A 25,283-nucleotide genomic window follows, 5' to 3' on the forward strand; every position below is an offset into this window, starting at 1 on the left:
GCGTTAGCTAAGATTCCCAGGAGCTTTTCCCTTTCCAAGGAATGTGAAGAAGAACAGATGAAGGAAGAGACCAAGCCGACTCCCAACTTAGAATCAATTGTTGGAAAGCACAGTTATTCAGAGATGATTCTTAGACAATTTCCCTAGTGAAGCAATTTGGGACTTTTTCATGCTCTAAGTAAAATTTACCAAAATCACTTTTTAATACAAACCCCTAAGGGATATCAGATATAAGCATAGTTTGCATAGTGAAGCAAAGTCATTGAAATACTTAGACAAACAGAGAGACAAACTTCCAAAGTTTTGGCCTCCGGTCCCTCCCCATCTCTCACTCCAAGCGCAGTCTTTCCTCCCTCTCAAGCAGAGGTTTAGATATAGGAGTCATGGCAATTAGGTGTTTGATAATGGTAGGTGGGTATGTGTTAGATGTGCCTGCGTGTGATGTTCCATGTGTGGTAATTCATTACGTTCCACAATGGAATGTTCATAAGTTCTGTACATGTTCACACACTTAGTCTCCCCATGTGCCAAAGAGCAGTGCGTTGTTATTGCTGAAATAACACTGTCAGCTCATTTGGACAAAGGGACCAACAAAATAAAAAACTGGTGAATATCTGAGCAGGGCCATGGGACAGAACCAGGAGCTCCATGATGTCCGTGCATCACCAAGGCCTGGGTGTTCAAGGGGCTGACCACTTCCCCATAGGGACTGGTACATCCCATCATCCTTCAAACATCCATTAGATCTACTGGGAGAAAGAGATTGACTTATTACAGAACATCTTGTTCGCAATCAGATTTTCTGGCAAAATATCACAATTCTGCACAAGACTCAATATACTGTAGTTGTCATGGCGTTGGAGTGAATAAAGCTTAAGTGCATTGCTCGGAAGCCTTTTAACGAGCAAAGAGGATCAGGCAAAAAGAGTAGCCAGGGGACAGTCAACGGTTGAGCAATGAGCACATATAAACCGAAAAAGAGAACAAGAACCGTAGTCAACAAGGTGAGGATCAAGAACAGGGAAAGCCCTCATACAAGGGACCAAAAAGCCCATGGGAACTGGTTACTGCAATTTCTCTCTAGGAGGTTCCACACCAACAAGCTTCCGGGACGCCCTTTTATACTGAGTTGCCTTAATCAGCAGCAGGTGTCGCTGAGGGACCGGTGGATGAGGATGTGACAGCAGTGACCCTGTTCCAAATATTTTGTAGGGGGCAGCATTCAACAAAGCCAGATTGCAGTCTGTTCTACAACTCTGAGCTTGCAGAGGTTTCATCTGGAGTTTAATTTAGTCTCTGGAGCCTCATTAGCATCTGGCTCTTGGTACACAGCTCCAACTAGAGCACTACTTCTGAGGGCACAGCAATGGCAATAACACTAGCTTGATGAAATGAAGCCCTTCAAGATGTTCTCTCACCGTATTTAAAACAACAGTGAGAACATCTGAAAGATTCCATCATGCAATGTGTCCTACTATGCATCCCCTCATGGAATAAACTAATGCCAGTACTTCCTGGTCACATAGAAGGATCTAGGGGTGCCCTGGAGGCATCCACTTCACTAAAATAGGATTGTCATGCCCCCAGCAGCAAGCCAAATGACCACACCTGCTGCTCATCGGCACAACCAGGTATAAAAGGAGCACCGTAAGCACAGAGGGGTGAGGAATCTCAAAATTACTACTCTTTGTTGACTTGCAGATTCAGCGGTCTACTCCTTGTACCATAGCCCCTGCGTCGGCTCTCCTGGATCCTGAGATTTGTTTTGCACTTGCACTTGCAATGATGTCTGTGCCTTGAAAGACCCCCACCTGTCCATGACCATCACTCTTTGCTTGCCCCTGTGAATTCAACAGAAATAAATCAGACCTGCACTTAGATCCATTCCCTTACCTCCTGTCTCCTGTGCCTGACAAGGATTTTGGTGGGAAAGTCAATGCTCTCAAAGTTTTCTCAACATTTCCCTAGAAGCAAATGAAAGTCAGTGGAAATCTACACATAAGTTGGGGGGGGGATGGAACTACTCCCTCAGAAGATCACATTTTATGTCATAGAAGCAGAATATTTTCATATTTATTTAAACAGTAGTCATTGTTCTACACACCGGGTAGGCTCCGGTTCCCCGTGACCCCGTATGGGACAAGCGGTTCCAAAAATGTGTGTGTGTGTATATACTAAAATGTAGTTTCTCTGCCAGCATTCTACAAAGTTCAGTTAACTTGCTAATTCAGTTTCTGTATGATTCATAATATTTTTCTTCAAAAAAAGAAAAGCAAGCTTTACTTCTCAATCTCCCACAGTGGTTTGGAAATGATGTGCAACACTGCTGGGGTGCACACAGATATTAAGCAGTAAAACAGCAAGTGCCATAGAGGTTATAGCCTTGCACCGCAATCAGGAAGATGTGGGTTTAAATCTCCAGTCTTCCACTAATTCCCTTTAGCAAGATAACCTGGTTTGCTCCAGTAAGAATTACCCAGCTATTTAAAAGGGTGAATCATTAAAAGAACCTTAGGGCACAAACCTAACTATAAAGAGCAGGGCCTGAAAACAGGTGTATCCAAATGCTGTTTATTCAATGTGAATGTTGAAATACTAAGATTACTAGTATAATTGCAAAAAGGTTACGTCACACGTGTTCAGCTGTAATTGTAGATGTGTAAATACACTTTCCGTTTCGCAGTTTATTTACTTTTAACTGCTGTTTCTTTACTGCTTTACAGTCCAATTTTTTGTTACAATGGAAAATAATCTGTATTTCTGCCTGGAGCCATTAGATGGTAGTGAAACACACTGAGTAGAAACTAATGGCACCGTGGTGTGTGGGGCGGGAGCAGATTCATTAAGTAATTTCATTCAAGCGTGTACACACACACACACACATTTTCAGAACCGCTTGTCCCATACAGGGTCGCGGGGAACCAGAGCCTACCTGGCAACACAGGGCGTAAGGCCGGAGGGGGAGGGGACACACCCAGGACAGGACGCCAGTCCATCGCAAGGCACCCCAAGCGGGACTCGAACCCCAGACCCACCAGAGAGCAGGACTGTGGGTCAACCCACTGCGCCACCGCACCCCCCTGCATTCAAGCGTGTATTTATTTGTTATTGCTATATCTTAAACTTTTACAAAATCAACCTGGGCATAAACAGTCACTTACACTTTTTTTGACTGCAAACTGAAACTAAGCAGATGCTGACAAACGTATTTGTGACGAATCAGTTGATTCCTCGCGGCCAGTTTTGTTGTCCTCAATTGCAAATGAAAGTATCAGTATTTAAGGTGAAACATTTTTTAATACGTTCTCCCCAAACTATCATCCATAACACCGCAACTCACTTTCCTTTCTCTAATCTACTGCTTCATTCTCCTGTGGAACCTGTCGTGCAGGAGGAACATGACACAGTGGAGCATCAGGTCAACACAGTAAATAGGAGGAGGATTTGTGAACACAAATACCAATCTGTTTATCACACTTGGTTTTCCAAATGCCGGGACTCAGAAAAAAGATAATAAAGTTAATGGGACGGCCAAAATAAGTCCATCTGGTTATAAATTACCAATGTTCTAACTCAAGGACCACATAAAGGACGGTTACTCCTCCTGTTCAAAACTTTAAAAAATGTTTCAAATATTTGTTTACATAATGCTAATTTCTAGTTTTACATCGGAAACTGAACCCCCAGGAAAACAATGAGATTAAAAAAACGATTATACATAATACATTAATTGATTAAAATCTCTTAAATGTTTTTCTGAGGCAAGCCAAAGATTCTCTATACTTCACTAGTATGGTTATAATAATATTTCCAGTTATGATATTTGTACGTCAGAGAAACTGAGCTAACAGTTTGTCTTCTCTAACAGCCACATGTGTATTTTTTTTCTGTCTCTGAGACAAACATCCATCCATCCATCCATCCATCTTCCTCCGCTTTATCCGGGGCCGGGTCGCGGGGGCAGCAGTCCGAGCAGAGTACTCCAGACTTCCCTCTCCCCGCACACCTCCTCCAGTTCCTCTGGGGGAACCCCAAGGCGTTCCCAGGCCAGCCGGGAGACATAGTCTCTCCAACGTGTCCTGGGTCTGCCCCGAGGCCTCCTCCCAGTGGGACAAGCCCGGAACACCTCCCCAGGGAGGCGTCCAGGAGGCATCCGGAACAGATGCCCGAGCCACCTCAACTGGCTCCTCTCGATGCGGAGGAGCAGCGGCTCTACTCCGAGCTCCTCCCGGGTGACTGAGCTCCTCACCCTATCCCTAAGGGTGCGCCCAGCCACTCTGCGGAGGAAACTCATTTCTGCCGCTTGTATCCGCGATCTCATTCTTTCGGTCATGATCCAGAGTTCATGACCATAGGTGAGGGTAGGAACGTAGATCGACCGGTAAATTGAGAGCTTCGCCTTACGACTCAGCTCCCTCTTCACCACAACAGACCGGTACAATGACCGCATTACTGCGGACGCCGCACCGATCCGCCTGTCAACCTGCCGCTCCATTTTTCCCTCACTCGTGAACAAGACCCCGAGATACTTAAACTCCTCCACTTGAGGGAGCAACTCCCCCCTAACCCGGAGGGAGCAATCCACCTTTTTCCGACTGAGAACCATGGCCTCGGATTTGGAGGTGCTGATTCTCATCCCCGCCGCTTCGCACTCGGCTGCAAACCTCCCCAGTGCACGCTGCAAGTCTTGATTCGATGAAGCCAACAGGACCACATCGTCCGCAAAAAGCAGAGACGAGATCTCGCGGCCACCAAAGCAGACACCCTCCGTTCCCTGACTGTGCCTAGAAATTCTGTCCATAAAGATAATGAACAGAATCGGTGACAAAGGGCAGCCCTGGCGGAGTCCAACATGCACCGGGAAAAGGTCTGACTTACTGCCGGCAATGCGAACCAAGCTCCTGCTCCGGTCATACAGGGAACGAACAGCCCGTAGCAACGAGCCCCGAACCCCATAATCCCGAAGTACCCCCCACAGGATGCCACGAGGGACACGGTCGAATGCCTTCTCCAGGTCCACAAAACACATATGGACTGGTTGGGCAAACTCCCACGAACCCTCCAACACCCTAGTGAGGGTATAGAGCTGGTCCAGTGTTCCACGGCCAGGGCGAAAACCGCATTGCTCCTCCTGGATCCGAGGTTCGACTATCGGTCGGATTCTCCTTTCCAGTACCCTGGCATAGACTTTCCCAGGGAGGCTAAGGAGTGTGATCCCCCTGTAGTTGGAACACAATCTCCGGTCCCCCTTCTTAAAAAGAGGGACCACCACCCCGGTCTGCCAGTCCAGGGGCACCGTTCCCGAACTCCACGCGATGCTGCAGAGGCGTGTCAGCCAAGACAGCCCCACAACATCCAGAGACTTGAGAAACTCGGGGCGGATCTCATCCACCCCCGGAGCCTTGCCACCGAGGAGTTTTTTGACTACCTCAGCAACTTCAGCCAGGGTAATGGACGAGTCCCCCTCCGAGTCCCCAGCCTCAGCTTCCTCTACGGAAGGCGTGTCGGAGGGATTGAGGAGATCCTCAAAGTACTCCTTCCACCGCCCGAGAACATCCTCAGCTGAGGTCAGCAGCGCACCACTTCCACTGTAAACAGTGTTCGTGGAACACCGCTTCCCCCCTCTGAGTCGCCGGACGGTTTGCCAGAATCTCTTTGAGGCCGACCGAAAGTCTTCCTCCATGGCCTCACCGAACTCCTCCCAAGCCCGAGTTTTTGCCGCGGCGACTGCCAGAGCCGCACTCCGTTTGGCCCGTCGGTACCTGTCAGCTGCTTCAGGAGTCCCATGAGCCAGCCAGGCCCAATAGAACTCCTTCTTCAGCTTGACGGCATCCCTTACTTCCGGTGTCCACCACCGTGTTCGGGGATTGCCGCCGCGACAGGCACCGGAGACCTTATGGCCGCAGCTCCGCACCGCCGCACCGACAATGGAGGAGCGGAACATAGTCCATTCGGACTCAATGTCCCCCACCTCCCTCGGGACCTGGTTGAAGCTCTGTCGGAGGTGGGAGTTGAAGACCTCTCTGACAGGGGCCTCCGCCAAACGTTCCCAACAGACCCTCACTATGCGTTTGGGCCTGCCAGGTCTATCCAGCTTTTTCCCCCGCCATCGAATCCAACTCACCACCAGGTGGTGATCAGTTGACAGCTCAGCCCCTCTCTTCACCCGAGTGTCCAAGACATATGGCCGAAGGTCAGAAGAAACGACTACAAAGTCGATCATCGACCTCCGACCTAGGGTGTCCTGGTGCCAAGTGCACTGGTGGACACCCTTATGCATGAACATGGTGTTCGTTATGGATAAACCGCGACTAGCACAGAAATCCAATAACAACTCACCACTCGGGTTCAGATCAGGGAGGCCGTTCCTCCCAATCACGCCCCTCCAGGTATCACTGTCGCTGCCCACGTGGGCGTTAAAGTCCCCCAGTAGAACGACAGAGTCCCCAGTGGGAGCGCTTTCCAGCACGCCCCCCAAGGACTCTAAAAAGGCCGGGTACTCTACACTGCCGCTAGGCGCATAAGCACAAACGACAGTGAGAGACCGTTCCCTGACCCGAAGGCGTAGGGAGATGACCCTCTCATTCACCGGGGTAGACTCCAACACATGGCGGCTGAACTGGGGGGCTATTAATAAGCCCACACCAGCCCGCCGCCTCTCACCTTGGGCAACGCCAGAATAGTGGAGAGTCCACCCTCGATCGAGTAGAGTGGTTCCAGAACCCAAGCTGTGAGTGGAAGTGAGCCCGACTATATCTAGACGGTATCTCTCAACTTCCCGCACCAGCTCAGGCTCCTTCCCCGCCAGTGAGGTGACATTCCAAGTCCCAAAAACCAGAGTTGGCGCCCGAGGTTTGGGTTGGCCGGGCACTCGGCCCCGACCACCGCCCAACTCACAATGCACCGGCCCCTTACGGTTTCTCCGGCAGGTGGTGAGCCCACCGAAGAGCGGCTCCACGTTATGGCTTCGGGCTGAGCCCGGCCAGGCCCCGTGGGCATAGACCTGGCCACCAGGCGCTCGCATGCGAGCCCCCCCCCCAGGCCTGGCTCCAGGGTGGGGCCCCGGTGACCCCATACCGGGCGGGGTAAACGGACGCCTTGCTTTTTCCTTCATAAGGGGTTTTTGAACCGCGCTTTGTCTCGTCTGTCATCCAGGACCTGTCTGCCATGGGAGACCCTACCAGGGGCATGTAGCCCCAGACAACATAGCTCCTGGACTCATTCAGGCACTCAAACCCCTCCACCACGATAAGGTGGCGGTTCACGGAGGAGTCTGAGACAAACAGCTTAATAAAATTGTCTAATAAAATTTTATATGTAAGACACGAGTTTTCTAAGTCACGAGAAACTTGGAATCCGCGAAAAGCTAAATTTGCGATACAGCCTGCAGTCCAGTCAGTTTTAAAAGCAGTGTAAACACGTACGAGGAAGGGTCACGTTCCAACCCTAATTCATTTAAAAAAAGAAAAAAAAAAAAAAACTTGACAGTAATTTTGTCGTTACATCAGTTTTTACCACATCGCCACTCCCGCCGCGAACCACCTCCACGCGCACGCAGCTGACGGAGCGGGGACTGGAGCGGGGACTGGAGCAGGGCAGCGCGCATGCGCGGAATCCCCTTTAACCACGCGCTCCGCCGCTGTTCCCTTTATCTGGTAAGTCCGACGGAGGAGTGTCTCGCAGTTGGGATCAGGAACATGCTCCGTGTCCCATGCTTTGCTCCGAAAGCCACCAAAATGGGTTAAAGTGAGGAACACCACGTTGTTTACGTTTAACCGCTTCACAGCGATGGGGATTCGGGATTTGTTTTCGCTCAGGCGCGGCACGGAAAAAGAAGAAAGAAAATATTAGGAGACCTGGAGGAGTGGGGGTTTTTTATTGCCCTGACGCACTTACTCCCTCTCCCTCTCCTTTCCTCTTTCTCTCATTCCTCCGAGAGATGATCGCAGAGCTCGTGTGCGGCACCGTGGCTCTCGTCCTGTACGTCAACACTCTGGGCGCCGATTTCTGCTACGATGACAGGTACATCATGGACCCGCTCGCTCCGACAACATGGAAGCGCAGCCCTCGCTCGCTCGCTCGCGCTCGCTCGCCGCGTTTCGTTTGTCGCTTTTCCGCCGCGCCGTCCTTTCATCTCGCTTATGATCGGAAGTGCGACTTTAGTGTCTAAGTGTCAGAGCTCGGCGACAACAATCAAAGTAACCGAGAAGCAGCAGGAATCGTGTAGCTCTGAACAGGTGCACGATCGTAAGATTAATGGAAGTGTGTGAATGGAAATATAACCCAGGAGCAGAAATGTGAAGAGAATTCTATGTAAGGAGGTGATGGGAGGAACTGCCATTCTTTTATTACCAGGCCAGGGGTGAAGCTTAAATCTGAGTGAAAATGTAAAACTGGAAAGCAGCTCCAAGCGTCATCTTTTCTCCTTTTTTTAAATGAACTTTAGGTTATTTCACAGGGAGACAGTAGGTACCATGATGGTTCTGGACCCAGGTTGTAAATTTGAGTCCCACCTCCTGCTGTAATAATGGCATTGAGCATGGAAAATGTAAAAATGGCTTTTAAAAAGTAGAATAAATGAGCAGACTGTTATGTAGCTTCACATTTTCAGTTGCTGTGGAGAAAAGTCTCAGCTAAATGATCAAGGTATTTACTCAGAATTTATCCAGTAAGAATGGCATGTATAAGGGGCTTAAATAATTGTAGGACTTGGTTGTCAGGCATTTTTCATATCATTCCAACAAGTTCCAAGTTACACTAGTTAAACCAAGTAGGTGTGTAGAATCAAGTGTGTAAATCATTTATTCGCTGTAAAAGTTTTGATTTCAGTTTTCAGTTTTACGAGTTTATTTTGCTATTTTATACATGAATAATGACCATCCCTATAGGGTTCATGTTCACATGCTTTCAAGAAGCTCTGTATATGTTAGAGGCACATGCCAGTCTAATTCTGAGTAATTCTCTATCATCCTTTTTTCGTTTTTTTTCCCCCACTCAAAGGCTCATGCTGAGACCTCTAAGTAGCAGCTGGTATATCAGTATCAGTCAGCGAATGCCTGCTGTGCTGCTGTTCCTGAGAGCTGCATGAGGGACCTTCAGCAAATGAAGTGGTAATGAAATGCAGAGGGAGGGGGAGGTGATACTATTATCAAACTTAAGTAGTTTATATTGGCACTGGAGTGAAGATGGTGGTATGCGAATGGAGATGAACCTTGTTCGAATGGCTGTCGTGTGATGTCATCATGAGGGACGCCTCTGTTGTAAATAGATTGCTGGGGTATAGATTAAAACCCTGAACTGAACTACAAATTAAATGTTGTTTGATGTGAGAAAGCAGTGCAACGTTGATGTTATACTTCTAATCACCCAGCTGGAATTTGATGTAGGAAACAGGAGACGCCCAGCGTGCGTTCAGCATTAGTAGTACTTGTGCTTTCAGGACTCCCCGTGCCCATGTTAATTTCATTGTTAGGTGTTTTTGTCAATGTGCCCTTAGCAGCACTGTAGTGTGTTCTTATCTTACTAGTTGGAAGCACAAAAAGATGGCTTTGAGCCAGTGAAACTTTGAGTCGAAGCTGGATCCTTCGTCTGATTACGTAGATGTGTCTCAGGGAGAGACGGCAAGAATGATCCCCCCCAGACTTCTGTATCTAAATTAATCAAGGTGTACACACTTGTATATGACAAAAGTGTTTTAATTTTAGGTGTAGATTCATACCAACTATGGAGAAGGGAAAATAAACTTTGAATTTATCAGTAAGTTATTTATATGTAATTATAAGAACACGTGATCATTATGTTTGCTCAAAACACAGATTTATGCTTTAACAAAACAGACTGAAAACTGAATATAGCATGTATAATTATAATGAAAATTATTTTATGTACAATTTAAGGCTGGCCATATCTGTGGTCATACTGTTAGAAATATAAGATATATCATGCTGATGGTTTGGCTTTTTTTTTTTAAAAAGTTATAAATTAATTTTACGTGTAATTGTAGCACATTTATTGTTTTATCTGAAAATATCTGCTGAAACATACCTAAGGCCCGATTTGTGCCATCATCGGTTGTGTTTTCTGTGCTGAATGAGCAGATACTTTGTACTAAAGGCTGAGGCCTTTATGAATATGGGTATCCTGTACGGGAAGGGTTAGGAAGCCTTGTTTCTGGCGCTAGAACTGCTGTATTTTGTTTGGAACTTAAAATTTATTGATCGTCAGAACTTGTTGGTGTAATGCAATTTGCGCACATTGTCTGTCCTGTGAGATGTACGTCGAGTTGGAGAAAGCGTCTGCTAAATGAATAATGTAATTGTAAATGGAACTTGGTGTCCCCCCCCCATCTCGAGTCTATTTATAGGCCTGAGAACACAGAAGAGCTCATTTCTGGCATTGCTGTGATAGATGACTTTTCCACATTCCTCTACACGATACAGTTCCCCGTGATATGATCGTACAGTATGTATTATTTCCACAACACAAGCATTATGGTGGAAACACCCGCTAACTTGTTTGTTTCTAAAAATGCACTTGATTAGATGTTTTTCATTGGTGCCGTAATCCACAACCCACATAAACACTGAAGATTTGGTCTCGGACTCATTCCATTTTATTTGAGATCATGGAAAACCATGGACTAGATACCTTCCAGAGCCCCATATTTTTATTTACTTGTTTTTTTTTTCTTAAAATTTCCAACTGAATAGTTTTTAGAATTTGGAAATTAGTGTTTAGACAAGACGTAATTGACTTCTACATAGCAAAGGTGACCACAAATGGTAATATAATTGTATTATGGCAGGAATGTTAACCCTAAAAAGAAGTGTATTTTTCAATATTTCTCTTTTTAAAATTGCTTAAGTGTATATATGTAAGTGGAACCATGATGCAGGATATTATAGTTACATTAAAAATAGGAGTAATATTTACTGCTAAAACCATATTGTAGGACCGTAGAGGCCCACAGTTCATTTGATGGTGATGGAATTTCTTGGTCCTCATCAGTTCTGGGCTGCCTGCTTACTGCTCTCATAACCCCAGTAACTGTTGCAGTAATTGTGACTTTTTTCAGATACTGTGATGTTCTTTGGAGTCTCAATGATGCAGCACGATGAAGCATTAAAGGTTTTATTGCTCTTCTGCAGAAGTTAACTATGTTTTTTGTCCATCGTTTGGAAAGCAGGTCTGGCCGCACCGATGTGGGTCCCCTGTGTTTCCGAGCGTATCCTGTGTGCTCGCCCCTCTGTCTCTGTCCCATCTTTTAGTACAGCCTCAGATTTTCTTCGAAACCTACTGCTTGTCCGTATGTTCTTAAAACAAAGCTGGTCAAGGCCTTTTTGCCTCCTCTGCTTGGTCTGTGGAAAATTACCAAGTGACATTGGCATTCTGTATTCTGGAACTCTCTTCAGTGTCTGGTTCACGGTTATAAATAAAAAAAAAAAAAAAAAAACAAAATAATCCAAACAATGTAAAAACTGTCATAAAGAGTAGTGAATAATACAGTAATATAATAAAAATGCACTCCAATAGAATCTAAGAAGAAAAGCCAGTTGATATTGTCATTATTATTATTTTTTAAAATGGTCTTAAGAATTAATAGGTGTCTAAGTCCAGCAGGTATTTTTTTATGGTAGTTTCTCTAAATTCACTGTAAATCGCTGTTAAGAAGACCACAGGGCCCGACTTTTATTCATTTAACTAACTCTTTTCTCCAAAGAACCTTACAATTATTTACACATTTGTACAACTGGGTAATTTTACCAGAAAAATTTAGGGTAAGTACCTTGCTCAAGGGTACTACAGCTGGAGATGAGATTCAAACCTTTGACCTTTAGGTCTAATAGCAGCAGCTCTAGCCACTATACTACCAACTGTCCCCCGATGTATCCTGATCTCACACTGCCTCCTGCGGGTCTGCGGCTCACAGGCCACAGCTACATGTGTCCACCATCCTTGGCAGTGTTGTGGTCTCTTCACCAGCTCTTTAGAAACTGGTCTTTAAAGATAATCATCCCGCTGCATCCAGTGCACTGCAGCTCAGCAGGAACACTTTTCTGGCCTGAATTACTGCACAAAATTAACCTCAAAAAGTTCCTGTGACCTGCTTTTTTTAGAAATAATAATCTGTGGTCATAAAACCTCTGCTTAGCATAGAGCCTTCTTTAAGCACTTAAATGTAACATATGTTTCTTTGGAGAAAAGCATCAATTAATTGAATAAATATTATGTATCCAAGTCTGGTGTAACATTACACTCCTTCATTCATTGAAATCAAATTATATCCTTTAATTCTGGCACATCCATAATGGGTCTTGATGGGGTTTCTGAACCAGGGTGGCCACTGACTCCAGTAATCTGCTATCCGGCCTGTGCTCTCTGATCTTCTCATTTTAATGGGATTAGCTGCAGAATGAGATTTGGGGAAGGGTGTTCAGTCAGTTCCTCTGAAAACAAACTCCCTCTTAACCGATATCTCACATGGAAGCTCCTGCCCACTTGTAGAATCCGTGGTCGTTTGTCCTGAGTTGCATTTAACTCTGAAGAAGAATGGCTGGTAAATGAATATGTGGTCCATTGCGACCCCTCCCCCCATGGTGGCTGTCTGGCGATCGCTGTTTGAGGCCCCAGTACAAAGCACCTTGGCCTTTAGTCTGGGTAGAAAACATCATCGACCTTCATCGCTCTGAAAAGAAGACTGAAAAGAAGAGCTTAACTCTGTTTTGCAGTACTCTATTTTACATATTTGTGTCTTCCATCACTTTGCTGGGATTGTGGGTGGACTTCCAAATTGGTGGCTCTAAATTGCCCTTAGCATGTGTCTGTGTGTGTGAACGAGTGTGTGTGTGTGTGATGGTGTTGCGATGGGCTGCCGTCACATCCTTGGTGGACCCTTGTCTTGCATCCTGTGTTTCTAACGCTGTAATATATTTTGTTCACTAACTGCAGGCAATAATTCAGATTGTTTTACACTTTTCAACTTTTAAAAAAAAAAATGATACCTTCTCAAAAAGTGATTATGTAAGAATGATGCATTTCGGTATAGAAATGCATTTGTTTGGAGAACTTTGAGGGGGGTGCGGTGGCACAGCGGGTTTGGCTGGGTCCTCCTCTCTGGTGGGTCTGGGGTTTGAGTCCCGCTTGGGGTACCTTGTGATGGACTGGCGTCCTGTCCTGGGTGTGTCCCCTCCCTCTCCGGCCTTACACCCTGTGTTGCCGGTTAGGCTCCGGCTTGCCACAACCCCACTTCGGACAAGTGACTTCAGACTGTGTGTGTGCGTCGCGCTTCAATTCAATTTATTCTTAAAGAGCGCTCTTCTCACGCAGTGACACAGAGCGCTTTAACACAGTCATTAGACTAAAAAAACAAATACATCAGATAAATAGTTGGTCATCATCTTCAGTCACCATGGGATGTATCTGTGGGTGGCACGGTGGCACAGTGAGTAGTGCTGCTGTCTCATAGTGCCTGGGTGGTGCGAGAAGATGCAGGTTCGATCGCCTCTCAGTCTGTGTGGAGTTTGCATGTTCTCCCTGTGTCTGTGCGGGTTTCCTCGAGGTGCTCCGGTTTCCTCCCACAGTCCAAAGACGTGCTGTTCAGGTTTCCCAATAGTGTGTGAGTGACAGAGAGAGTATGTTCCACTCATGTATGGATGAGTGACCCAGTGTAAGTAGTGTATCTAGCAGTGTAAGTCACCTTGGTGAATAAGGTGTGTGGGCTGGTAACGCTACATAGTATCCATTGTAAGTTGCTTTAGAGAAAAGTGTCTGCTAAGTGAATAATTGTAAATAAAGAAGACAGTTGACTACCATAATATAATACTTTTATAGAGCTATAAGTATGCCTACTGGCCACGGAGGAAAGGAACGAAAACTCCCAAATGAAAGTTGAGGGAGAAAAAACCTCTGGGGGTCCAATGGCCAACGGTTGCCCACCCCTCCTGGGCATTCTAGATTAAGTAACAATTCTGAGTCAGTTTACAAGTAATAATGATATTGTTGCTGTATGGTAGCTTGAATCCCCAAGCTCGGCATGGTACGTCTTGTCCATCATGGCAGTTGGTCATCATCTTCAGTCACCGCCGGTCAGCCTCCTCAAGTCTTATGTAGCGAGACAATGCTCAACAAGAAATAGTTAGTAATTTGTAACTTAAACAAGCCAATTTAATATGCATTGGTATAAAGGTGGTAAAAACAAACACGGGCAAGTGAAATTATATTTCGAGGTGAAATGCCTGAGTGAACATGTAAGTCTTTAGTCTGGATTTGAAGACAAGAGACAGACAGGACATTTCTGACAGTAACTAGTTGACTCTTCCACAGTTTAGGTGCTCTATAGCTAAAGGCGCGACCTCCTACTGAGGTCTTATTGATCACAGGTACTTTACCTGCATCTAATGAACGGAGATATCGTCCTGGGATATAAGAGTCAATAATCTCGCAAAGGTAAACTGGAGTAATGCCATGTACTGCCTTATAGGTCAAAAGTAGGATTTTATCATCAACTGTAAATGCGACCAGGAGCCAATGCAAGGATTTAAGTACTGTGTTATATGGTCGTACTTCCTAGTTCTAGTGACAATTCTCACAGCAGCATTTTGTACCAGCTTTAGCCTGGATACAGTCTGGTATGGACAACCCGATAGTAAAGCATTACAATAGTCCAGCCTGCTTGAAACAGAAGCATGAACCAGTTTCTCGGCATCCTGCCTACATAGGAATCGCCGTAATTTAGGTGTTTCTTAACTGAAGGAAGCACGACTTAGTCAAAGCATTTACGTGACATACAAACGACAGCTTTCCATCCAGCAGGACACCCAAATCCTTGACACAATCTCTGCAAGGTGTTTCTTGGAGGGAACGTGTTTCATGTCTCGACAGGTGGGTCTCTGGTGGTTGAAAAGATGCTGGTGGTAGTTAGGCCCTCAAGCATAATGAGCGAGTTGTATGCTAGGCTCTGCTGTGTTCGGAAGGGGAGGGATGTTGGGGGTGTTTTCGTTGGTGTACTTCCACTTCCAGCCAAAGCAACTTTCGGGCAAGTTATTACAGAGTGACAGGTAGATGACGCAGATGGCTTGTGAGTGCTATGGTTGCATGCCCTCACGTTTTGTATTTTCGTATACTTTACGTATATATGTGAGCGTGTGTTTGTGTGTGTGTGTGTGTGTTCATGTATATGCATATCACACACTGCATATATAGATATAGATATGTCAAAGCATACTCAATGTTTTTTTATATGAAAACATAAGTATGTGCATATGTATGTGGGTTCCTGAAAAGTTCAGTTTTAACAAGTGAAATAAAAAAAAAAAATGGGCTTATGAATGCTGCGAAACATGTTCAAACAAGAGCCTGCTCTGCAAACTTTGAGAGATGAAGGCACTGAGCCTGGATCATGGACTAGGCTTTCTCTGATTGCCTGATATATATATAAAATCTGTGTGCAGACTTATCACAGATATATATATCTGTGATAGGTCTGCACACATGGCTCTTCCAAAGGCATTTTTTGCAAATGTTTATAGTCCCTCGTGTGTATCTAAATTTGCATATATACATTTTTTTTCAATGCCTGTTTTTCTGTTTTATTAATTTTGTACTCATCATCATTATTATTATTATTATTATTATTATTTCAAATCAGTTTTTTCCCTTCTCCCCTTGATTCTGAAATTTGTTACTCCGGCGTTACTCTGTGGATGGACTGTATTGGCCTGTGTAACATACTTTTTCTCACATTTTTGATCATACATCCAACATATTTATATATATATTTATGCGTCACTGAAAATCCGTAACAAAATGAGGGAGAAGGTGTCTGGTTCTACATGTGCTTCTGCTCCTGCTCCATGAAGATGTACAGCCTCTCTACACACCTAGTTCTGCCTAGTCCCTGAAGGTCCTACCCATCACTGACTGCCTGTCACTAACTGAGGTGGTGAACCAGGAGGACACGTGTTTCCACATCTGATTTTCTACCGCAATGGCTGCAGGACTCGGTGAAAACAGTTCAGGTTGCAATTTTCTTTCCGTGAGTCACTGCACTAAAGGGTGAGGTTAGCCCTATCGATGCCAGGGCTCCAACAATGAAAAATTTCAAAGGCCTGCTTCTGCTCATTATGGCTCAATTAGCTAAACGTTCTCCGGCTGCTAATGAGGAAAGCCTGTCAGTTGCTCTTACTGGCGCCTGTTATCCATGAGTCTTGGCTCGGGCTCACACCCCCATCGTTAGAAGAGCTCCTCTATATGAAAGAAATAGACTGGGGGGGAGTTTATTGGCAGCTTATGAATTGAATAAGTGATTTTCTGTTACCTTTGTCTGTTTTTTTTCTACTGATATTCTATTTCATCAGTTATCAATGAAAGTAATCAAGGCCTTATAATGACATAGTATGCATATTGATTAACAGTGAAAATATTTACATCTGATGAAAGAATGGTAAGAGAAACATTGCTGGGGGTGTGTGCTAACCATCCTTCTGAAATGTCTGCAGAAAATGGTGCATTAATTAATCCAGAAGAAAGTGTGAGTCACAAATGATCACTCAGGTGGTTTGGATCTTCCCAGTTTTTCCACATGTAACATTGGTAACTCAGTTATAACACACTCCTGCAAACAGGTGTGGAGAAAAGCATTTTTGGTCTATGAGGGTGTCGTCCTTCTCAGAAAGGGGGCGAAATTCTGCTGTGGATATCACTTTGGAGACTTTCTGCAAATAAGAGTAAGGAAACCTGGAAGAGGTTATTTAAACTTTTAAAGACAATATTTATAAAAACATATAAGTTTGGAATGAAGTTAACTCAACAATTTGGCGGTTAAATCGCTCAGATCATAAACATGGTCAGGGATCAGAGGCACAAGTCCTGGGGGGGGCGGGCGGTGTTATAGTCTCTGACTGACACATACAGCACGGGGAGCAGAACCAATTACATGCTGTGCATTTTGTGAAAGGAAACTCTTGGTTCCCAAGGCGATGAGTTGAAGGGAGGAAGGCGATGGGCTCCAGATGAATGCGGCTAACACTCTCCCGGCTGCCAGTATGTGCAAAGCCTCAGGTCACCTTTTTTCACAGAATAGGTCATGATGGTGTGACCTTTGAATTTAAAATCATATTGTAGAGGGTCCCGTTAAAGATTGACAATGAACGCGTCTTCGCTCCGCTTTTGATCCATTTGCAACAATCATAAATATGGTTTCTTCATCTAGTTGCCATAAGGCTTTATGACATCCTCCACATCAGGCATCCAAACATATAAAATTACTGATGACCAATTTTGTTGATTTGTTTACATTTTGTACATGTGTGGTGTGTTGGGTCAGATCTTGGCTCCTATAATAAAGAGCAAAGAGCATCCAATAGAGAATTCAGGCGTTCATATGTCGGAGTTGTATCCCTTGGTGATGAACTAGCAGATAGGTTAGAAGATCAGTGTGCTTTGATAATCTGCTCTTGAAAAAGGGTGAATAGCCACCAGGTGGCCCAAAACCTAAGGGGTGGGGATTACTGTCACTTACCGTAGTAGCTGAGTGCATCATTAATCGTAACCCCTGTTCGAAAAAGTGGCTCAGTCTTATATTCACTTGCTTATCATCAGGAGATTATGTGTGTAAATGCCCTGGAGTGTGCCGCGTGCATGCCGACAGCATCCATGATGAAAACCTTTGAAGCTCATAATTTTCCATTGCCTTCTGAGACTTAAGCATGTGAGAAGACAGAAGGAAGAATGATCAATGTCCACTCTTTGAATCAATTTAGAAATTTACACCATGATCTCGGGATAAGCAGTTGTTGACAATGGATGGGTTGATGGATACTTTAAGACACCGAACCACATTTTAACACTGAAGCAAAATGGAAAAACCACCAATATCCATGTATGTAGCAGGCAGTGTAAATATAGCCCAAGGTGAAAGAACGATCCAATTCCATGGGGTGAGAACAAGACGGTTGTTTTATTGGTGTTTTCAATATGACAAATGGTCCTGAGTAAAGTTGTTTTGTTGCGGTCAGTCAATTAATTTTACAAGAGTTTATATGTGAAAATTTTTGTAAAGGTGGTCTATTTTGATGGATGACCCAGTTTGATGAAAGCCAAAGACACCAACACCATGGATGAAGAGGGTTAAGTTGTAAGAGTTACTTCATTATGATCTGACACCCATTTCTAGAGCTTTGCCTTAAAAATTCTACATGACATGACTTATTGAGTCTTGAAAAATTAAAATTTAATTTTTCTTGCAATTAATGTTTATGGACCTTGAGCATTCTTCCCTCTGTGTCTTCATATACCATGTATATATTTGTTTCTTTAATAAATTAATAGTGTAGTGGTTAGAGTTGTTGCCTTTGAACCTGAAGGTCACAGGCTCCAGCTGTAGTATCCTTGAGCAAGGTTCTTACACTAAATTGCCCTGTTGTACAAATGTAAGTAGCTTAACATTGTTAGTTGTTTTGGGTGAAGTCATCAGCTAAGCGAATAAATCCAAATTTATATAAATTTATTTAGCTAACACTTGTCCCCAAAGTGACTTACAGTTCCGATCACTGAAACATAGCCTGTCTCATGCATCTGTCTCCATAATTACAGGAGAGGGAAGCAGGGCTTGGGGTCATGGAGTGATTCATTCTTATTTACTCCTGTGTGTTTAACTTGATGCTCTGTGTGTTTAAATGTTTTATAGTGTGAATGTGAGGCAACAGACCTTTATTTACAGTTCAGCCACGTACTGAGTGAAACCAGAACACTTTCAAGGGTACTACCCTCATACATAGTAAATCAGCTGTAAGTCCCATGGTGCCTGTGTACACTGTCTTGGGGCGTGATTTGCGAACACTTGTCCTTATTTACATTTATTCATTTAGCTGACACTTTTCTCCAAAGCGACTTACAATGTTAAGGTCACAATTATCACATGCTTACAGTCATTTACCAGCTGGGTAATTTTACTAAAGTAATTAAGAGTAAGTACATTGGTCAAGGGTACTACAGCCAGAGGTGGGGATCAAACTTGCAACCTTGGGGTCCAAAGGCAGCAGCTCTAACCACTTACACTACCAGCTGCCTCATGAACAAACCCAGGTACAAGCTGGTCCTCTTCTGCTAATCTTGCTTAACTACTCCTAAAGAAATCAAGCTAAATTAAACAAGACAAACCTGAACCACAGCAGTGTGCAAAAAACACTGGGGGGGGTTGTTTAAGGTTATGGATCCTTTGTTTACACTGGGATTTTTCTGTACTGTGGTTTAGATGAATAGAGCTGCATGATCGGCTTTTAATGACTGGCAGCCTTTGAATATTTGCATTCCTCAAATGACCTCATTAGTGCAGTTTTTAATTTTTTTTTCCCTCTTACTTCACTTGTAATACTCTCTAATACTTTACACTGGGTTTAAAGTCCATATAGGTCTTCATTTGTTATTGGATGACCAAACACCAGTCTTTTCCTGCTTACACTTAACACTGCTAAGGAAAAGAAATTACAATTTTTTTTTTAAAAAAAAAAAGAAAAAAAAAAAAAAACAGTAAAAGTAATACACACGACCTCAATCAGGACAAACGATTGTTCAGAATGGATGGACGGATGCGTATGATTGCCATCATCTGGCAGAGCATTAATAGTTGACAGGAGTAAATTTAGATCAGCACTTTTCAGCCTTCTTAGTGACGACACCCTCAACAGACAATATCGTACTCTGTCACCCCCCCAGTCAATTTTGTGTGGGAGTGTTTTTCCTAAGAACACATAGTCGGTACACTCTTAATGACTAATAGTGACTCCTCGCATCTCTTAGACAAGTCAGGGACATGCTTACGAGAACTGATTGCGTACCAGTCGATGGATAACTACGAGCGCGGAAAGTGACGTAAAAAAGAGGTTGACCATTACTTTGTTTACTTTACCTTTATCATTTTCCAGATATGTTTATCAGTGTGAAAGGAAAGATATCTGTTCAAGAATGTCATTACATCTGTTCTGGACTTGTGCAAAAAAGAAAAATCTACAAGAAGACGAAGCCAAGGAAAAATTACTGACAATCTTGCCACACCCCGAGGGGGTGGAGGGCTGTCAGTGGCACCGTGAGTGAAAGCAACTGATTTGCAATTTTCATTATGAAAAACTACAAAGGGGGTACGGGGCATTAATTAGAAAGATAAGAATCAATGACAAACCACTAATATAGTAAAAAAAATAAATAAATAAATAAAGTAATAATAATTTTAGGAGTCCCCTGGCTGGACAGTGGATGAAAGGGATTCTTTTGAAATGATTGTTGGGAGAACAGGCCTACACACACCCGCCGTGTACCGTAGCCCTCAGAACACATTGTGTTACACCTGGGTGGCTTTTTTTCCCTCGAGTCACATGGCTGGTGCATCATGGCACAGTCCCGCTGCCGGCTCACCAACAACACGGCATGCATGCCTATGTTTAAATTTAACTAGTAGTTGGTTATCTAAGAAAACTCATTTATCCTTCCCAGTTGGGGGGCACGTCTTTGATGGGCTTTTTGTCAGACGTGTATCTGGCTGGTTTTTCATTAAGATTGCACACGCCTGCCATTCAATCCTTGTTGAGGGTGGGGGTGGAAGAATGCTGTGAGCCCCCTCCTCTTTGTCGTGCCAGCAGCTCCAGTGTCAGCACACACCCCAATCTGCTTTGCTGGGTTTGTTGCATAGGAAGCAGTTGTAATATCGACTTTGGTCAGCCCTTTGTCGGCTTCTTTCGTTGGACAAAGGGATTTTATTTTATTTAGTGTATATAGTGGTTAAGGGAATTTCGAGCACTCCGCTATTTCACTGGGAGGGAGTTGTTAGACGCTACAGCTGAACGTCACGACTCGAAATACAAAAGGTTAATGTGGCACCTGTCATACGTCTGCGTGGTCATAAGTCTCGTAAGTTGTCACTCGTTGACCACTTTGGAAAAAGCGACAAAGCTGGCGATTAAATAGTGACGCTGAATGGAGGTGGATCGACAGCGCTCCGGTTTATTTCTTCTAAAACGAGTAGGACGACCCTGTTTCTACCTCGTCCACATTTTGCCTTGAGCAGACTAACCGTGTGCGGTTTTTCTCCGCGGCGACTACGTGGGCCTGTGCTTCTTTTGTGTCTCCTGCTGGATCTTTGTTTGAACCCTAGACTGGGTTGGCTTGGCTGAGTGCCAGTTCACCCTCTCTTTGTGCTCTTCGCTGCAGTGTCTGGTGGCTCCGACTCCACCCCCCGCTGGGCTTTTTGCCACCCAGAGGCAAGAATAAATTTAGAATACAAATAGACCAATCTCTAGATTAGATACATGTGCATATATACCACAAAACATATTTTATATATAAACTCATACAAGTCATTAAGAAAGTAAAGTGAAATTTGAAATAGCAAAAATGTTATCTTTTTATTGTAATTACTTATGATATCACATACAACAATATTACATATATACAGCTTGCTTTATACTTATACAGTTTTACAAACATGCACGTATATACACTGTATACCTAAGAAATGAAAATTAATTTTATTTTCAAGAATGAAGTTCGCTAAGGGAACAAATAGATATAAACTGTTTACTGTGTAGAGCAAAAGTTCGTTTCGTAGAAAATATCTACAAAGCTGCAACATTTCAAAGACACAGGCTGGCGTTGTGTCATGCCATGTTTACATCATATATAATGTGACAGAGCTTCAATTTCATAGTAATACTTCATTTATTATAAGGCAAGTTTATTTTTTTAATATAATTTCCCCCTTGATTTATTTATTTATTCAAATTTTTTAGCAAAATTTCAGCACCCCACAGTGATCTCCTGGGTATTGCCCAATTATACAGCAGGATCTTTTTGTGCCCCGTCTGCCGCTCCGCAGCTCGGTTGCTTCCCACCCTCTGCTTGGAAGGAGAAGGGAAAAGGAGTCTTTGTTTGGCCCTTTGATGAACTGACTGTATTATTATTCGCTGCTGTCACAGTCAGTGCAGTAGAATCTTGGATAAAATTACAATAAAAAATACCAGCTAAATTTTACCATTGACAAATTACACATAAAAGGAAACGGGGTAAAGGTTGAGTTGAAGGTCACAGTGTTTACTTTTAAAGCTACAGACACTCCTTGGATCGGAGACCTCGGGCATTATTTCCCAAAGAAGTTCTGTTTCCACACAAATAGAATATTTTAAAGTTATCTTCTATGTTCACTGCTGCATGTGAAGCAGAGGAAACGGCAAAACAAAAATCCATGAAACAAATGTCAGTGTGGGGGGAGTGGAGGGGGGATGATGTGGTTTCAGTGACTCAACAGCAGTAAAGCTAAAATGTGTTAATGAGCTGCTCCAGAATAATGCTAATGGACACCATATGGAAGACGGGGCATTTAGAAGTATCTCTGTGGTCATTTGGGGTGTTCAAACGTGTTTACAGGGATATTCAGCTCTTCCGCTGTTTTTCAGGCACGGATCTCAGTTTACTTCACCAGCTGGTCTTGAGTGATTTAACAGCCAGATCAATATGGGCAAAGCTCATCGCATGAGGGTTAAAGCACTTCCAGAACTTGTGATGACCAACGTATGATGACCGTGACTGACTGTTACTCATTAGGTTGTTGTTCGGGTTTAGAGTAAGGGTCAGTTAAGGTTTATCCTATTAGTAATGGTCTGTTAGGGTTAACCCTAACCCTAAGGTCACATCCACTGTGGTGCTACAGGTCAACCAAGACGATCAACAAGCTCATGGGTTTGACCATAGTACAAAAGCATCAGGACAACTATGACGCATTACATGACATTTGATTTCCCAGCAGTGCACTGCATTTAGGGAATTATGTTTCTCTGTTGCTCCGATCAATTGGCAAATGACTGTAATCCCTTGCTCTATAACCTCTTTATGTATTTTTAGGACATGCTCTGTGAATATTTTTGTGGATCATATTCACAGGGCCCCAGTCAAGTTCCTCCAGAGATATTTGTGGGCTCATCTGCACAGATTTTCCACGGAGAGTTGCGTACTGATGCATTGTGAACACATTCAAATGGGCTTAGCTCCCTTAATCTCTTTTTGTGGGATCAGTGAAATGATCCGTGACCAGGCGCACATAGCATCGCAGGAAGTCGTATCCCAACGCGTCCTGTGACCGCAAACGTGCTTCCTCGCCATAATCTGATCCAAACAACCAGGATGCATCACTTTGCCTATATGTTACAGCTCCAGTAAGTGCGGATTAAAAGTCCAAAGGTGAGGAAGAGTGTCAAAACACTTATGTTTCAGACCCACTTCTGTCCTGATCTCTCATTGGCTTCATGAACCTCACTACTTATCCATAAAAAAAAACATTGCTCCCTACCACTTCTTCACTCTCTCTTTTGGAATCGGCTAAATGGATACACATTAATGCAAAAAACCGTTTCCTGGGTGGATGAGGAGCAGATTGTCCTTGCAGTGAGTTAGATCATAATGTAAAATCCTTCCCAGCACATCCATTCATCCATCCTTTGTCATGGACCACTTGTGCTGATCAGAGTCACGGTAGTTCAGAGGCTGTCCTGGAATCACAGGGTGCAAAGCCCTTCCCAGCAGCAGTTTAGTGGAAGAAACTATTCAATATTTATCAGAATGCAAACAATCTTGTATCTTTATTCACTACTTTTCATGTTTTCATTGCTACACAATGCAGGTGGTAACACTGAATGAAAATAACCAAGCTGTTTATTCAAAGGTTGCAGATTCAAGGAGGGGTCATGCTGTTTTTATTTCCTAAAGAATATTTTGCTATGTTTTTTTTCTCTGATGAACTTTGTTATTGTTAATATTGCCTTCCAGGCTGGCTTTTTTTTTCACTCAGCAACTTAAGAATTATAAATTTGGGTTTTTCATCGAAACAGCTATTGGAGAGATATGGAGGGGAAGTTGCTTGTATATTTTATTTACTTTAGTTTGACAAATGGGCTGTAAATGTCTCCCGTCTGCACTGTGGGGTTTTAGCTGTTGCTGCACGAAGCCTTGGAGGTGTCACGAATCTCATTCGCGTTGTCGTTGCTCTTCCACCAGCCGTGCCATCAAAACCAACCAGGACCTGCTTCCCGGAACACCCTGGATCAACATTTTCTATGACGACTTCTGGGGGACACGGCTCACCCACAGCGGCAGCCACAAGTCTTACCGGCCGCTCTGCACCTTCTCTTTCCGCCTGAACTATGCCTTTGGTGGGCTGGACCCTTGGGGCTACCATCTAGTGAACGTGGTGCTCCACTGCACCGTCACTCTCCTCTTCACCCATGTGTCCAGCTTGCTTTTGGGCAGGAGTTACTGGAGTCTGCTGGCCGGCCTGCTCTTCGCCTCGCATCCAGTGCACACCGAGGCGGTGGCTGGGGTCGTGGGCCGGGCCGACGTCGGGGCGGCATTGTTCTTCTTACTGTCGCTGCTATGCTACACTCGGCACTGTGCCCTGACGCCGAGCTCTGCCCGCTGCTGGCCCTGGTTCCTGGGCACCTTGACGTGTGCCACGGGCAGCATGTTGTGGAAGGAGCAGGGCATCACGGTGCTGGCCGTGTCCGTTCTCTATGACATCTTTGTCTTCCATCGACTCAAACTGCAACAGCTTGGGGCTCTTCTCCACAAGGTACTGCTTGTTCTTGTGTGTATTAATAATTTTCAGGATTTAAATCTGTTTGTGCAGAGCTGCTTTAAAATATGTGAACCCTATAGGGATGGTTATTATTCTTGTATAAAATATTAAAATAAATGTATAAAATGAATATATGACTATTATTTACACCCCTGATTCTACTTATCTATTTGGTTTAATCAATGCAACTTTGGCTTCACTTATTTTTACACCTGTACTACTTCTGTGGCTGGTACTACACATAAAGCTGGTAAAGCAAGCATGTGGTAGCGTAGTGGTTAGAGTTTCTGACTTTGGAGCTAGAGATTGCAGGTTTTCACCCCACCTCTGGCTGTAGTACCCTTAAGCAATGTATTTACTCTAAATTGCACCACTAAAAATTACCCAGCTGCAAAAATGGATAAGTAATTATGAGCTTCTAATAACTGTAACCTTAACATTGTAAGTCACTTTAGAGAAAAATGTCAGTTAAATGAATAAGTGTAAAGCAACATGTGGAACTGGTTATTACATACCTATTATGTCACATGAGAAGCACTGCTTCTCATTAAATAACCATTTTGTGGTAAAACCAAGGGACACAAGGATTTCACATACCATCAAGCAGCACTGTATTTATATTTGCAGTTAAAAATTACCCAGCTGAAAAAATGAGCCATCGGGTGTTTCT

The 25,283-nt window shown here is 44.0% G+C and overlaps 1 protein-coding gene across 2 annotated transcripts in view; it reads left to right on the forward strand.

The window, feature by feature from the left end:
* Positions 1-7,665: 7,665 nt before the first annotated feature.
* The window catches only part of LOC108935885 (protein O-mannosyl-transferase TMTC2-like), a 29,169-nt gene continuing 11,551 nt past the window's right edge, over positions 7,666-25,283 (forward strand). The window contains exons 1-2 of one of the 2 annotated variants that reach the window (XM_029252454.1): positions 7,666-8,022; positions 24,037-24,607. In XM_029252454.1, the coding sequence (XP_029108287.1) occupies positions 7,940-8,022; positions 24,037-24,607 (654 nt within the window). In that variant the 5' untranslated portion in view covers positions 7,666-7,939. Of the gene's footprint in view, positions 8,023-9,040; positions 9,111-24,036; positions 24,608-25,283 lie in introns of those variants that run through there. The other variant, XM_029252455.1, reaches the window with a different exon arrangement.

This window comes from Scleropages formosus, chromosome 5 (genome assembly GCF_900964775.1).
Source record: "Scleropages formosus chromosome 5, fSclFor1.1, whole genome shotgun sequence".
Classification (NCBI taxonomy): Eukaryota; Metazoa; Chordata; class Actinopteri; order Osteoglossiformes; family Osteoglossidae; genus Scleropages; species Scleropages formosus.